Source organism: Macroventuria anomochaeta (genome assembly GCF_010093625.1).
Source record: "Macroventuria anomochaeta strain CBS 525.71 unplaced genomic scaffold BU25scaffold_19, whole genome shotgun sequence".
NCBI classification, from domain to species: Eukaryota; Fungi; Ascomycota; class Dothideomycetes; order Pleosporales; family Didymellaceae; genus Macroventuria; species Macroventuria anomochaeta.
This window is the reverse complement of record NW_022985380.1, coordinates 225330-240946: the sequence shown is the minus strand read 5'-3', so window position 1 is coordinate 240946 and position 15617 is coordinate 225330. Positions and strand designations below refer to the sequence as shown.

Here is a 15617-nt window from a genome sequence, read left to right as displayed (position 1 = left end):
CCACCGTTGCAGCTACAAAGTACAACCCCTTAGTTGATCAGCTTAGTGATGACAATTGGGAAGAGGTTGACCTACTTGTCAGCTTTCTCGAAGTCCCATTTCAACTCACTAAAGCTGTAGAGGGTAAAAATAGCAATAATGGCTTTGGCTCATTGTGGCAAACACTTGTTGATCTGCAGACATTATGGGTACACTACAACGAGTATCAGGAGTTGATTGCAAACAATCCTATGGCTTTCTCACCATACTTCAAGAATGCTGTCAACATGGGATGGGAGAAACTTGATAGTTACTGGAAGAAGGTTGTCTTACAGCCACTTCCTAGCTACTATTGCATTGCAACAGCCCTTCACCCTTGCCTCCGCCTTACCTGGTTCAAAGATCACTGGTGTGACTTCCCCGACTGGCACAGCAAAGCTGAAAAGGACATCAGAAGTGTGTTCAATAAGTATGTTGCTGCCAACAACACTCCTGATGAGATAATGGCTGCCGAGGATCTCAGGAGACACCCACCAATAAGCCATACTGCCAGTCCATTTGCACGTACAATGACTATTGATACTATGCTACTTACTGGCAATCACAACCACCGGAAGCAACAGCAGCAGAAGAAGGAGTTAGATTGTTACTTTGACGACTTGCAAGAAGACCTCACCAATGACAGTGTTGTTTCCCAGCAGCTTCTTGATGACCCTTGGCAGTGGTGGAAGCGAATTGGTCACAGCAAGTACCCTATACTCTTCCAAATAGCTGCTGATTTTCTTTCCATCCCATGTACTAGCTGTGAGTGTGAGCGCTGTTTTAGCAGTGCTAAACGCACTCTCCCTACTGATCGAAACTCACTTTCTCCGGCTACAATTGAGGCTTGTCAACTACAGAAGAACTGGGTCAAGAACCGGGTAGCGGCTAGCTCCCTAACCCAACTGTCGGAACATGTTCTGGCACAGGATAGGGCAACAAAAAGACAGAGGAAATGAACTATAGCCAGTTTCAACAGCTTCATTGTGATTTGTACCGCCTTTTTATAGCAAAAAGCAAGTGATAAGGTTGTAATCTATTCCTCCATGGCGCCCATGTGAATATATGGGCATGGTTTTTTGGCCACAGAGAGATGGACTGTGAAGTACTTTGAGCAGCCCACAAAAATTAGCGGATAAGTGTGACTTTTAATAGAAGAGCAGTGATGATTTGGGGTATATAAATGCGGTCTCAATTCACTGTCAAACAGACACACTAACTGTTTACAGTAATGTACTACGACTGTAGTACGGTGTACGGTACCGTAAAGGGGTCCACCGTAGCCGTACCGTAGGTGCAACACCAAAATTTGATCGTACCGTATTCACGATAGCCTCAAACGTACCGTACTACGGCCTGTTGGAAGCGCTGCAGCTCACCCTCACTTGCCACACTGAGACAGATAGCTTTTAGGTCTTGGTCCTAAGCAGCTCTCCCGAAACCTCGACATTCTACTCCGCTTCTCCCTCGACATTAACGCATCGCTCCGCTTCGCCGCGGTCCAACACACACACACACACACACACACACACAATCAACATGCCTCCCAAAGCAGCCGCCAATGGTGATAGCAAGGCTAGAAAGATGTACAGCGCTGATGTAGTCGCCGCTGTTCTCATGGCGACCGGCACAACCTCTCTTACGAGGAAGCACTATGAGTTGATTTCTTCCCTCGACGGCGTCAAGACCGCAAGTGCCTTCCAGCACGACTTCAGGACCGTCCTCACCAAAGCCAAGGATTTCAAAGCGCGTGTCGACAACGGGGAGGCCTTCGAGTCTGTCCCACCAACCACCAAACGCGGTACGTATTGTTGTGTTTTGGGTGCACGGCTCCTTCACCTTCACCACCGCCCAGCTGTTGGAGCTCGCTCTCACTTGCTGCACCCGCCCAGGCAGCTACAAAGTCTTATCGTTGAGCGGCCCTCCCACTTCCTTGACACCACGCTCCACTCTGCTCTTCTGCACCGTCTTTCCACACTTTCGTCTATCCCACCACAACCTACCTCGCCGTCCCCAGTCAACATGGGCAAGACTACCGACTCTCCTGCTGGAGGTCAGAAGATGATCCCAGCAGACTGTGTCTCCATCCTGCTGATGGCGCTTGGCTGCACCAGTATCTTCAAAGAGCAACTTAACATGATGTCGGCTCTTGATGGCACTCGTACTGCTAGCAGTTTCAAACATCAGTTCCGTTCCATCTTCGCCAAGGCTAAAGAGCTCAAAAAGCGCGTTGACGAAGGCGAAAATTTCACACCCGTTCAGCCAGGCCAGAAGCGAGGTGTGCAATGATTGCGATAATGCTTCCTGCTGATTCAGCGTACTGACTACTTCCAGGAGGAACGACCACTTCTGCAACTCGAAAAAAGAGAAAGGGCGACAACGACGACGACACCCCTTCCAAGAAGGCTCAAGCTCAGGTTGAGGCTCCTCCAACACTCCAGGTCGACGACGACGAGGTCGACTTGCCTGCCGACATGGCGGATTTCATCAAGTCCGAAACACAGTGGGAGGAGCAGTTTATCTGAGCAGGGCGCATGTCAACTTCAGCAACTTTCCCAGACATCCAAGCAGTGATCTCGGTCCAAAGCTTCGCAGCTGGCAGCTGGCGTCATTTCTTTGTCTTGTTGCTTGCTGTCGTTCTACGATCAGGACATGTCCACAACTCTGACCAGCTTCCAACTCTTTGCGGAGGGATTCGTCAACACACAAGGAAAGGTAGAGAAGCTCGATAACGAATGTAACTAAGAATGACTTCAACAATAGTAGGCGTCATTTAACTGACAGCACACGCACCTGGCTAACGTGGTAACCGCTCACGTTCCTCGATGAATGATGTAGTGTCCATCATGCGCACATAATCCTATCTTGGCATGGTAATTGCTGACTCTCATTGCGATAGATCTCCTTTGCGGACCACAACACCCCAGGTCTTCGGAGCATTGAGACAGGGAGCTCAATTTCCGTCGATGCATTCATCCACTCCCGACGGCACGACTCGGCTGGCATCGTCCAAGCACGCGAGGCGAGTCTTGATCGAATGTTCTTCGACCTCAGCGATTCAACAAACAAATTTCGTTTCAGTGGAGCCAATACCATCGCGACTAGAATTTCTCGGGCTAGCAGTCAAGGTTCATCACTGGTGTCGCACCGACCAAGGTTGCCGCTCCACCAACAACAATGCAAAGGCCGCTGCTTTCCCAGCAGCAGATCCTCGCCATATCGATAAAAGCGTGGGCATTAAAACAGCGAGACAAGTCACGCATCTGGCTTGGGCTTGTCGACGATGACGTTGCCAGCGGCAAGTTGTGAAACAGAAAAAGCGTTCGGTAATTAGGCGTCCGGATGCGGAAGGTATGCGCCTGACGGCAAGGGAATTTGCACGCAAACATCCGCAACAACCGAAAAATTTGGTGATCGTGTGCGCTCTGCGTCGCACAGAGTTCGTCATCGAGACCGTGTGCAGCCATTGCCCTGTACTCCAGCCTTCCGCTGTTGTGCGCCTCATGTGTCGCTGTCAAGAAAGGAGCAGGCTCGGCCCCTGAATTTCCCCGGATTATTGAGTGGCTTTCGTCTAGGCTCATCCCGGCTAGGCAAGAGACACGGCGGCCGTTGGCGTGCACTTGGATGCGCCGGGACGCTCGACGACGCCAGAGGTGGCCTAAATGGTGAGTGGTTCTGGGCCGGCGCACACCTTTCCAACCTCGACCGTCGAGGGGTGCGAAAAAGGGGGCTCCCAGGGGAATCGCCATTGAACCAGACGCCGATTGGTGCATGACCATGACTTTCATTTAGCTCCAGGCTAAACCATACTGCATCAGGAACCTAATTTTGCATTCCAGCCGTTGCTCTGGCGTCGTTCAGCCGATAGCCCTCTTTGTAAAAGTCAGCTGCGCCCAGCGTTCACAGGTGTTCTTAATCCCCAGGACATCGCTCACCTTCCCTCTCCTTCATCCACCGATCGCTCCTCTCGCTGTACACAGTACCTACACTCGTTCTCTAATCCAACTACGTACACGTACAACACTTAATACCTACCTAATCAACAACCCCCCAACAACATCAAAATGCGTTTCTTCCAGATGGTCGCTTCCAGCGCTGCTCTCATCGCCGCTGCTCTCGCCCTCGAGATCAACAAGTACCCCACCGATGGTGTCGTAGCTGGTCAGACGTACACTGTCACCTACTCCCCTGCCGATAACACCCCCACCACCTTCATCCTCCGCAAGGGTCTCTCCACTGATCTCGGTACCATCGGCCCCCTGACCTGTATGTTTCACCACAGTCCTTGCCGTCAAACATCACGTACTGATAATTTTCACAGCCACTGCTACTGGAGGTACTTTCTCCTGGACTGTCTCTAAGGACCTTGTCAACGGCGCCGACTACGCTCTTGAGATCCGCCAGGATGGCCAGACCCCCAACTACTCCGGCCAGTTCGGTCTGACCGGTGGCTCCGCCGCTGCCAGCTCATCCGCTGCTGCCTCCGCATCTGCTTCGTCTGCCTCCGCCTACTCTGTCTCCTCGGTCATCGCCTCGCGTGCCTCCTCTGCCTCCTCCGCTGCCTCCGCGTCTGCTTCGCTCTCCAGCCTGACCTCCAGCGTTGTCTCCAGCGCCCACGCTTCCGCTACTGGCACTGGCGCTGTCACCGTCAGCCACAACGGTACTGTCTCTTCCGCCACCCTCTCCCGCTCTGCCACCGGCTCTGCCGCCATCCCCGAGAGCACTGGCGCCGCCAGCTCGCTCTCCTCCGCTCCTCTGGCGCTCCTCTTCGGTGCTGCTGGTGCTTTCGCTTTCCTCAACTAAGCGATCTCATCTAAAACATCTTCATGTATTTTGCATTGGATAATTTAGAGTTCTTGTTTATGTTGATATCCTTCTAATGAGTCACGAGCGCTGCGTCGCTCGTTTGGGGTGGAGTGCTGTGCATTGCTTAGTCTAGTGCAGAGGGCCTTGTACAGTGGGCGGTAGACCAATGACACTATGAAATCATTATACCCATTCAATCTTGATCTTGTGCATCTTTTTACATCATGTTCGCCGTGCCTCTGCGATCGACTGATGATTGACTGAGGGTCGTGCACAACGGTATGTACATCTGCCTTGCGCACTCATCTTGAAACACTGCGTTCCACGGAGATCGTCGTGACAAGCAAGAGAAAGGCAGGTGTCACCGCATCAATCGTGCTGTTATCGTCATACCGTAACACAAAGCTGTCATCGCGGCAGTGCTTCCGTGTGGCCACTCGTTCTTTCTTCCCTTTGCAGCGTCTGTCGAGTCGTGCTTCACAGCAGGTAGGGATACCAAACCTCGTCACATTCGCGAGTGATATTGCGAATCTGGGACCTAAACGTGGAACTCGTATCCTACCGCTCATCCGCTGATCACCCATGGTTCAGCATTCGTATTGTGCTGATGCTCTCTACCCCACAACGGGAGCTTCTGCACCCCAAACATGCAAGCACCCGTTCATCGCCACCTCACTTCGCACAACCTCACCAGCCTCCCCTTTTCCCTCTTCGCCCCCGTCCTTCATCCACAAACAATTCCCTCTGCGCATACGATCATGCACAAAACTACTATTGCGCAACTGAGCTACATCCGGTAAGACGCCGCACGCCGTCGCCAAAGTGTTTACGCGTCAATACTTCATCACGCGGGCAATACCGTCTTGCAGCTTCATGCATGGCACTAGCGCAGGACCAACCGCGAGGTTCCACTGGTTCGCGTAGAGCGAGGCTGGGTCGGGCTGGCGAGTGGCAAGCTTCGTGGCTTGCCTTGCCTCTCGCAACGATCAAGTTGCGCCAAAACCAACGCCTTGTCAAATCGCCAGCGTTTCGGTACGAAACAGCATACAAAGTGAGTGTTGGTGGGCGCGCCAAGGCTAGGAATAGTTTTGGCGAGCGCGCTATCCGAGGTCGGCTGTGCGACTTCAGCTTCGAGACCGGTGAGCGGCGGTTGGAGCTGCAGTTGGGGAGCTGCGCCTGCGCTTTCAGCCAGGCTAAGCGTGGAGGTTCTTCTTGATGCATTTTGCTGGTGCGCTATTAATGGAGAGAGGTCGACGAAGACCAGTCAGAATCTCGCGGCGAAGGAATGCTGCCGTTAATAGCGTCGACGGGCTGTCGAGCCGTTGGTGTAAGATGCTCTTCTTTGTAGGACTGTGTTGAGGGCCGTTTCTGTTAGGATATAGCCACCGCTTGGGCTGAGAGTAATTTTTCGCACACCCATGGCGAGTTGCGGACGGTATGCATCTGTCACGCAATCCTGTCATGGAAGATCTCATTCACTGGTACTTGCTCTTTCTCTTATCCATTGTGGTCGAATCTGCGGGAATTCAGTGAGTTTTGGCGAAGGTTCTCGGCATCTAACTAGATATACAGGTCTAGCCCGAAATGCATGCACAAGCATTGGGTCAAACGCTATGCGACTTCACATCTCCGAGAAATGCTCATATTCAGACATCTACTTGTCGGCACTGAGTAACTCATGTGGATTATTCTTAACAATGAGAGCTCATATGAGTATACATATGGGTTCATAAATTTTGACAGTATTGTCTCAGTGACACCTCGCATGATCTCTCACTTCTCACGCAAACGATACGTACCTGTATTCATCATATTCATCAAGAACCAACTCACATGTTCACAGCGAGTCGAAGGTTGCTTTCCGCCCCATCCATTACCTATTTTCCTAATATCAAACCCATTCTCCACCTCTCATACCACAATCATTAGCCTCTCGTAGCCCACGTCCAGGTTTAACACAATTTCCGTTGTCATAATACTCTCAGCCGCCAGTGCTACAGCAAACAATATGTCGTACGCTCATCACCTGGCTCTTGCTCAGCACCTCTTCTTCTCTAACACGAGGACCGACGTCTAGCGCGAGGCATTGAAAGCGCATCACGAGACACGAGAACAAGACCGTCAAAACTCAGAGTCAGTCTAATCTCCTGGCTTGTAGAAACAGTTTGGCCAGCCGAGTGGGTCGTGCTGAAGATGACATAGGTCTGCGTGAAGTGAGCCTTTACCATCGTGGCATAGGGTGCGACTGAACGCTGCGAGAGGATGTTTAGTGTTGTCTTCGAAGGTATGATGTGATGTACGGGAGTGACGGGGAGACGGAGAGATTTGTGGTTCGCTATCTGACGGTGGGTGCAAGGTTGCCGAAGGAGACAAGAAGTCTACATGCCAGGCGCGATTGGTTTGAGGATGCTGAGATATTAAGAGTAGGAGATGCTTATGAGTATGGCTGTATTGCACATTTGATAGGTCGATTCTTTGCAAGACAAGCTTATGTCTAAAGTAAGATAGATACACCCGTTACTCCCAAGGTCCTTAGTATTATGCCTTTCACCACGTGTACAAAGTCGTAAAGCTCACTCCGTTCACCTAAATAGACAGTATTTCGAGACCCAGGGTCATCGCCCATTCTGACAGTCGACATACGGCTCCAACTAGCCGGTTTCTCGGGGATCAACGCGGGAGGATTGGAGAGCCGAGCATCCACACCAACCAGCGCTCACCACTTCCATGTCACACCTCACCCGTCAAGCTGATCGCTGGGCACCCTACATGCTGCACGTCAAGCGCATTGCGGCTGCGACAATGATCTCGGACATTGGGGGGTCAGCGGAAGCCTACGATTATGCTAAAGACTCGGCTTTCACACATTCATCTTGCCCTCAATCATTCTGGATCTGAGAAACTCGAATCAAGACGATTGTTACCTAGCCGGGAACACGAACAAACAACAAGCGCTATATTCCCACTCCGCATTGCCAATCAGATACCGCAACGACAGCCCTGAGCTGACGACGTATCGTTCGTATCGATAAGCCGCTAAATATATCGACATCGTAAGGATGTCGAGTTGCTTGCTTCCGACCATCCAGATCCTGCAACCCTCGACTACAAACCCCGTTCTCAGACCAAAACTCACCCTTGCAAAGACACAACCGCACCCTCAACGAAGAAAGAAAACATACGCTCCTGGTAGTTCAACATCAAATTCCAAGTTCAGCAAAATGCGTCTCTCCCTCCTCAGAAACTCCGCCCTCCTCTCCCTCATCGGATTGAGCAGTGCCCAGAGCACAACATCGTCCTGGGGCGAACCGTTCAACGTCGACGTCTCAACCGAATCGCTGTTGGGCAGTTCGCAACAACCACTTACCAACATCATCGGCACGAATACACCTGCAACAACAGGACTAGCGCCCATTGCACCTGTCACGGACGAATTCAGCACTACGATTCCTACGGAACTGAGCACGATCAGCACAGGAACTGCTACCGCGGTGGTCACCGTTTCAAGCTCAGTATCAGGGAGTGCCGCAAGCGCGAGCGCGAGTTCGAGCGCCAGTGCCGCTTCGAGGTCCAGTGCTAGTGCCAGTGCCAGTGCCAGTGCCAGTACCAGTACCAGTACCAGTACCAGTACCAGTACCATTACCAGTACCAGTGCCAGTGCCAGCACGGCGAGTTCGAGGGCGAGTTCGAGTGGGAGCGGCGCAGCGACGCAGAGTACGGCTGCTGCGGCGCCGATGGGGATTCAGGGGCAGCAGAGGATGATGGGTGTTGCGGGGGCATTGGCTGGGGCTGCTGGTGTGTTGTTCGTTTGAATGTGTTGAAGTATTGATGTCAAGTTGGAAGATGGAATCTACGAAGACTCGCATTTGAATGTTCAGAATGTTGGCAGGGCATCATCGAGGAAGGCGCATGTGAAGTTACAAGGACAATCGAACATTTTTGCATAATTGCACAAGATTCTATCCGAAAGCACAAGGGGTATGTTGACTAAGTATCAGACTCCTCCAAAGATGCTGCCTTGCGCCACGACTTAACACCCTGAGGACTAATATTAATCACTCGCCTCAAGGGATCCACTTCTGTGACTGTCGAACGGCGGTTCTACCTGCCATTGATACCTTCGCCGTGGCCCTCCAATCGATTCACCAACTTCTTCACACCACTCCACTCTTCATTCCTCGTCTCAACACCACCCAAGTCCTGGCCGACTTCGAATACTGTGACAACGCCGTCCATGCCACCAACAGCAACGCGTCGGCCTTCGTTCCTCTCCCAAGCCACTTTGTTGAGACTGCGGTTTATGTAGCCCATGCCTGTCGGCATATTTGCAAAAGCACCTCTCTTGTTGTCGCTCGGCTTGATCGACTGAACAGGAACTTCAGTATCGACGTTGATATCCCAGACCTCAAGACTGCCAGCCCCATCGACGAGGGCAAACACGGAAGGCTTGACAGGCGACCAACGTGCATCGTAGACGAGGTCTTCGCGCGCGATGTCAAGGACCGGTACGACCTGCTGTGTGGCACCAGGTAAGGTAGCGTTGCCAGAGCCAGTCGCCGCTGGTGGACGAACCTTCCACAGCTTGACGCTCCAGTCCACGCTAGAAGACAGGACGAGGTCACCGAGGTCGATTTGTCCTTTTGTGGGATGGAAATCCAAGCTCATGACTGGAGCAACGTGGCCAGAGTACTTGACTCGCCCATCGACACCTGCCTTCGCGCCTGCGCGATCGTAGCGGTGACAAGGGTAGATTGAGCCTTCCTCTGTACCGGCGAGGAAGTATGTTGGGTCTGATTGTGGGAAGGCAACACAGGTTACTGCCATGTCGTCGGTCTTTGCTGGTGGGGGTGAGGTAAGTTCGAGGAACTCTTGTGGTTGAGTAAGCATGTCCACCGTCCAGCCACAGACGACGCCATCTGTGGAACATGAGATGATGTTGTTTGCGTTTTGTGTTCCGACGATCTCTATCGAGTAGACAGGATGTGTATGTCCAGATCCTGTCAGAGGTGTTTTTTGTACAGGAGCTGACTTTGCACGAGTGTCCCACAACAGGACCTGTCCCGAATACGCACCGCCGATGATGAGGTTCGGATGGAAGGGAGAGAATTTTGCTGTGAGAATATCCGACTGGGCGTGGAATATGTACTCCGGCCGGTCGTGCATGTGCATGTTCCAGACCTGGATCAGACCGTCCGGATCATGAGGAGCGGAGGGGTTCTTCGTGTAGGATGCGAGGACGAGCTCTGGGAACTGTGTATACTGTTAGCGAGACTTGCAAAGACAGGTGAAGTGCAGTACCTTTGTAGAGAATCCCAGATCCGAAACCATCCTCTTCTTGCTCCATCTTTCGTCCCAGAACTGTGCAATCTCTTTTATGCGCCTGCCCTTCTTGCCCGCACTTGCTCCGTAGCGCTCGTCTTCGTCACCGATATCTATTCCGTCAAGCGCATAATCTGCCAGAATGTCGTATCCAAGCTGCTGGTCCAAGGCCCTCTCTAACACCTTTGTGCTCCTCTCCACGAACCCAATGAAGTCATCTGAGTTCTCGACCGCAGTCAGCTCCTCGTTTGTGAGTGTCTTGAAAGGGTAGTTCTCGTCCGAGCTCGCCACTGCGCCATCTTGCGGCGCTTGTTGCGCAGTCTTGATCTCCTCCTCGATTTCTTTTCGCAGTTGATTGCGAATCTCCTCGTCCCGCTCTTTCTGTCTCCGGCTCAGCCTCTTACTCCTTGGTGACCGTGTTGGGCTCTCGTCGCGCTCTGTGTCGCTCCCGCCGGCGCCTCGGGGCTTTGGGGGGGTCCAGTCTATGCTTGCTTGCACACCTTTGCTGTATGTGATTACCTCCTTTTGCGTGTTAGCTTCAGCTGTGACCTGCCCGTCGCCAGCAGATTCGTAGACGGTCGCGAGTGGGCCTATGGATACTGTCTGCGTCTCTCCGTCGACCATGCGGGACCGTGCTGGTGATGCTGGCTCATTGTCGCTGCTCAGCTGTCCTGCGCTAACGACCGAGGTCGGCCGTGTTGCTCGCACAGCTGGCGAGCCGGGCTGTGTCGATGCTGGTCGGCGGTCTCCAAGGATGTTGTTTATGAGACTGTCGACGTCGGCTCGGCGATCGAGGTCTTGGCTCCGTCGCGGTGTGGGCGACAGTACCTGCGCAGCGAGTCAGTGTTGTTCGTGGGTAAACAATGAACGGACCAGCGCACCTCTCCTAGCGGACTCGCGGTCGTGGACTGTCTGCTGGAGCCGGCCTGTTCTCTCCTCAGCTCGCGCTGCCTCTTCAGCTCGGCGAGCTTGGCTTTCTTCGCGAGGATTTCCTGGCGCCGCTGCTCGAACGAGGACTCCATGGCGGAGGTGTGGAGTGTGGGGGTGGGCTTTGGGTGCGTTTTATGCTGAGTGTCGTCCAGGGTGGTGGCTGTGGAAATACGTCAGGAGTCGAGTCCTACACCCCCCTCCCAGACATTGCCCCCTCAGAGAAAATAAAGAAGTGCCGAAGTCGGGTCTGCGTGTTGTCGTCGTGCCTTCCTCGAAGTCGCGCCTTACTAAGGCTGGCCCGAGCGCCGAGTCGGGATGAACCGCAGGAATCTTGCAGAGAGCGAACAGCTCCTCCGCCCAACCTCTTCTATCCGCCTCGACGCCGCCGTCACAACGCTCCGGACCACGTACAGCGGTGCATCAGCCGTCGTAGCCCCGGAATACCTGCCATTGGACACTCTCGAGCCGCACAGTCGCAGTCGCAAGCCCTCGCACGACCGCTCAGCATGTCTACCTCCGTCGGTGTCAACGTACGCTCTCCCCCCCCGATTGGCGCCCATCCGCACGCCGAGCGGGCGCATGGAGCTCCGTCGAGCTCTGGAAAGTGCAGTGCAGATGCTAATCCCGATGATGCAGGTCCTCCGATGGTCCGCCCTGGCCACCGGTCTCTTCTACGGCGCCTACACGCAGTTGTCGATATCAGCGCGCGAGAAGGCGCAGGCCGAGCAGAAGGCGTACAGCCACAAGGAGTCGTTGATCAGGCAGGCCAAGCAGGAGTGGGCAAAGACACATCCCCAAGAGCAGCCCAAGGCCTCATCTGGCGGTGCGTCCTCCAGACCTTGAACTCGCGATACGAGCAGCGTGCTGATTGATGCTACAGCCAAGGCAGACCCCAAGGACCCCAACGCCGACTTGAACACAATCCTCGGAATCACAGACGAGAAATGAGCGCCTGAGACGTAGAACGTAGAAGGTCCCTTCTCTCCCTTTAGCATGGACATAATGGTCGCCCGACGGAAGCCAAGAGGCGAGGTGCGGAAAAGCAGTCGATAGTCGATAGTCGATAGTCTGGTGCGAGATACCAACCTCTGGTGTTGTGTACCATCTGTACAGTATAGACGACGGTTGGTCGCGTTTTCAATATACATGCTTACTTTCAGCCTCACATGATTTGCGAGCCCGAGAACCACGCAAAGGCACATTGCATACTGAAAGACGCGGGTGTGAAGTTGCGCGGTATATTCTATACACTATCCATCGTTCGCCATTTGAACAGCAAGCCAGACTCAGGAGCAGAGTCCTCTCAACGCCCTGTCATCCAAGCCAACCACCGTCATCCACGTAGCTGCTCATGATCCGACAGAAGAGTAGAAATACGCATACAACAGGCCTCCTTCATCCCACATATCCACAAGATGCGCGGCCTCTGTACGCCAACCAAAAGAACATTTTAAGCCTACAGGTAATATCCTTACAACACTACATCTTACAACACCTCGCCGACAATCTTGGCCGCCTCCTTGTACGTCTTGAGCAGCTTCTCGCACTTCTCGCGCTCGGCCTTGATTGTGTCGTCTTCGTACAGGAGCTCTTGGAACAGATCCTCTTTGTAGAGCGAGCTGACGAGGCGGTTCTGCACGCCGTCTTTGGAGTGGTTGACCAACAGGTGCATAATGGCCTTGGGCACTTGGTCGGCAATGGTCTCGCGCACGATGTTGAAGTAGGAGGAGATGAGACGGCGGATGAGCTCGGTCTCCAGGGCTTCACGTTCTGTGAGTGCAGGAGCAGACTCCGGATCCGAGGGCTATGTAGGTTAGTTATATGTCTCACACGAGCTGAAAACAGACTTACAAAGCCGCCCTGGATTTCTTGTGCCGGGCTGCTTGGCTCCTCGTCATCATCCATATTGAACGATGGGACCATAGGAGAAGGTGCCTTAGGGTCGCCTCTCCTGATGCTCTGAGCAAAGCTGGGCTCGATGTTCTGGCTGACGTGCCGGCTGCCAGGTCGGTTGTCTATTGTCAATGAGGGGTTGTGCGCAGCACCGCCATCTTTGCCGAAGAAGTAGTTCAGGAATCCATCTCGTGCGTTGCCGCCCGCTGCCATTGGAGGTGGTGAGCGGTTGCGATTGCTGAGCTGACCTGAAATGCTGTTGTGAGAGCCGTTCATCAAGCGCCCAACTGCTGGCGACATACTGCGGCTGGTTTGTGTCTGGTGTTTCCTGAGAGGTAGCGCCTTGTCGGCAACCTTCTGCGACTCTTCGCCATCCTCAGGTGTCTCACCACCGTTTACTCCATTCAGCTCCTTCAGCCTCTTCTGTTCACGTTTTTTGCGCTCCGCGTCCTGCACAGCTTTCTTCTCCCTAGCTTCTTTATCCGCGATCACCGAGGACATGGCTGCTGCTGCGCCGAGGAAGTTGGGGTGATTTGTGTTGATGTAGGCTCGTTGGATGTCGATGAGCGACGCAACGTAGTTCGAGCATGGTCCAAGCTGCTCTCTCAGCAGGTCAGACACAACCTCGATAAGCTTGCCTTGTAACCTAGGGTATCTGGTCAACTCAGTCGAGCCGCAAGTATGGCAAATCTTGATGAGCTCCTCGTATACGAGCTCAACACAGCGCTGACTGGGGATTTCGAGCAACTTGATCTGCGGCTTCACAAGGAGGTCGAAGGCCAGCTCAGGGACGAAGAGAGATGGTCGAGGTCCGGTAGAGTTTCGAATAGCAGTGCGAATGTCGAGGACAGACAAATTCATCGTAGGGTCGACTTGCTCCAGAGAGTTGCCAAATACTGAGTTGAAGATGTAGTAGATCCTGGCACCACCACAAAGCTCCTTTGTCGAGATCTCGGTAGAAGTACCGTCAATGGAAGAAATGAAGGACGAAGCAAAACGTGTCATGAGTTGCAGGATTAGCGAGCCACGGTGCTCCTTCCCTGTAAACGCCACATCTCCGTAACTTGCGAGCTCTTGTTGTGTTTGTCCCATTAGGGTGTTTAGGCGCGCCTTGATGTCGGGTAACCGGTCGCGAATGTGGGACATAAGGGTCTGGTTGAGGCTCTTTGCCAGGAACTGAGTACCACATCGGTTGGCCATGTTCCTGTAGGCTGGGTGGTGCTTGAAGAAGTCTCGTTCGGCCTGCAAAGCGTCCGCAAGTGGTCTGCCGCTCTGGATATCCGCCTGCGAGCGGTTGACAATACCAATGAAACCGAGCTTCAAAGGGTATACACGTCCAGACAAGATGTCCATAGCATTTGTTCCGTGATCCATGAGATCCAGCTTGGTGAGGACACCGATCGTCCTCCTGCCCATGGGGTCGACATGGCGGGCCAACTTCAGAGCCTCTGAGTTCACAAGATCGACGTTTGCGGGGGAGACAGCGAGGATAACACTGTTCGGCTTGGCGATGTATTCGGTGATGAGGTTCCGGGTCTGCTTCTCGATATCTGTCGGTTGGTCGCCGATGGGTACCTGCAGCGATTAGCGCCACATCTTCAAGGTTGGAGTCCAGCTACATACCTTGGTCAGACCAGGCAAGTCGACAAGCGTCAAGCTGAGAACGTGTGGAGAGTACACCTTCAGGTTGATCGGTTGCCTGTTGATGCCCTTGTTGTTTCCCGCTATCCTCGCTGTCTCAGCCTCGATCTCACGCCTGATCTCCGCGAAATCGTAGAACCTCCGTCCAGGAATGTGCAGGAACTCTCCCCACTCCTGCTGTCCTGCTACGCTGGCTGGTGTATGCGGTACATGGACTTCATCGCTTTCCTCGGCATCGTCGCGTTCGCTCGGGAGGTTGATGAGTTGAAGGATAAGCGGTCGCCGTGTTACGATGCCGCTGCCTCGGGGAAGAAAGTCCCTGCCAACAATGTTCTCGAGGACCGACGACTTTCCGGAAGACTGCGAACCGACGACAACCTGGAACGGTTAGTATTGAGGTCTTCACATGCTGTGGCGCGCAGCAGCAGAGCTTTCTCCAGTGGCTTCTGCTGCATCGCATGTGCCTCGGTGAGAGGGGCAACGTACAATCTGGGGCAGGTCGAGAGAGTCATTGCCGATGGTGTTGAAAACGAGGTCCTGGAGCCTGTTGACGATGTTGAGGAGCTCCTCGCCCAGCGACGCCATAACGCTGGTGGACGTGTGCAGTTTGGTGTTCCTGGTAACTTTGGCCTTCTACAAGGTAAACAACAACGGCCTCAGAGGCTTTGAGATGAGTGTAATCGTTGCGCAGGGGCAAAAACTCGGTTCCGGGGATGCAGAGATGGCTCGCGCAGAAGTGGTACCTGGATGCCTGCTGAATTGGGACTGAGGCTCGTGATGGAATGCAGCCCGTCGTCATAAGGTTCGCTCAGTCTCGACCAAGGTTATTTCCGTCACGTGCAGGGCCGTCTCCACATCAAACACTCTGCAGACGGTCTCTGCCTTCTCCTTAATTTCATGCTTCGCCAACCTTCACTTTGCACAAAGGAGAAGTCAACATCGAGCAGACCTCTGGAAGAATTCAACAAGCCCATCCTCATGTAGTAAAGGCCATGACTTGCGGCTGTGAT

General features: G+C 53.4%; 7 protein-coding genes across 7 annotated transcripts; 5 read left to right on the top strand and 2 right to left on the bottom strand.

The window, feature by feature from the left end:
- Positions 1-2079: 2079 nt before the first annotated feature.
- On the top strand, positions 2080-2543 carry BU25DRAFT_342913 (uncharacterized protein; the record flags this gene model as incomplete). Its single annotated transcript, XM_033702932.1, has 2 exons — positions 2080-2296; positions 2356-2543. 2 exons carry the CDS (start codon positions 2080-2082, stop codon positions 2541-2543), a joined length of 405 nt encoding a protein of 134 aa, XP_033561022.1.
- Positions 2544-3731: 1188 nt separating this feature from the next.
- On the top strand, positions 3732-5035 carry BU25DRAFT_411358 (uncharacterized protein). Its single transcript, XM_033706534.1, has 2 exons — positions 3732-4284; positions 4340-5035. The coding sequence occupies exons 1-2, from the start codon at positions 4083-4085 to the stop codon at positions 4819-4821; spliced, it is 684 nt and encodes a 227-aa protein (XP_033561021.1). The 5' UTR covers positions 3732-4082; the 3' UTR covers positions 4822-5035.
- Positions 5036-5067: 32 nt separating this feature from the next.
- On the top strand, positions 5068-6226 carry BU25DRAFT_72859 (uncharacterized protein). The gene has a single exon (XM_033712059.1). The coding sequence runs from the start codon at positions 5432-5434 to the stop codon at positions 6038-6040; it is 609 nt and encodes a 202-aa protein (XP_033561020.1). The 5' UTR covers positions 5068-5431; the 3' UTR covers positions 6041-6226.
- Positions 6227-7559: 1333 nt separating this feature from the next.
- On the top strand, positions 7560-8773 carry BU25DRAFT_411355 (uncharacterized protein). The gene has a single exon (XM_033706533.1). It carries the CDS (start codon positions 7884-7886, stop codon positions 8634-8636), a length of 753 nt encoding a protein of 250 aa, XP_033561019.1. The 5' UTR covers positions 7560-7883; the 3' UTR covers positions 8637-8773.
- Positions 8764-11293, bottom strand: BU25DRAFT_72668 (WD40 repeat-like protein). The gene is made up of 3 exons (XM_033712058.1): positions 11025-11293; positions 10123-10971; positions 8764-10074 (listed from the first exon to the last, which is right to left on the bottom strand). The coding sequence occupies exons 1-3, from the start codon at positions 11163-11165 to the stop codon at positions 8926-8928; spliced, it is 2139 nt and encodes a 712-aa protein (XP_033561018.1). The 5' UTR covers positions 11166-11293; the 3' UTR covers positions 8764-8925.
- A 165-nt stretch (positions 11294-11458) lies between these two features.
- BU25DRAFT_491759 (uncharacterized protein) lies at positions 11459-12254 on the top strand. Its single transcript, XM_033711591.1, has 3 exons — positions 11459-11603; positions 11710-11896; positions 11954-12254. The coding sequence occupies exons 1-3, from the start codon at positions 11580-11582 to the stop codon at positions 12019-12021; spliced, it is 279 nt and encodes a 92-aa protein (XP_033561017.1). The 5' UTR covers positions 11459-11579; the 3' UTR covers positions 12022-12254.
- Positions 12255-12559: 305 nt separating this feature from the next.
- Positions 12560-15192, bottom strand: BU25DRAFT_431849 (dynamin-1; the record flags this gene model as incomplete). The annotated part of the gene is made up of 4 exons (XM_033708681.1): positions 12560-12877; positions 12925-14541; positions 14590-14985; positions 15094-15192. The coding sequence occupies 4 exons, from the start codon at positions 15190-15192 to the stop codon at positions 12560-12562; spliced, it is 2430 nt and encodes an 809-aa protein (XP_033561016.1).
- Positions 15193-15617: the final 425 nt, after the last annotated feature.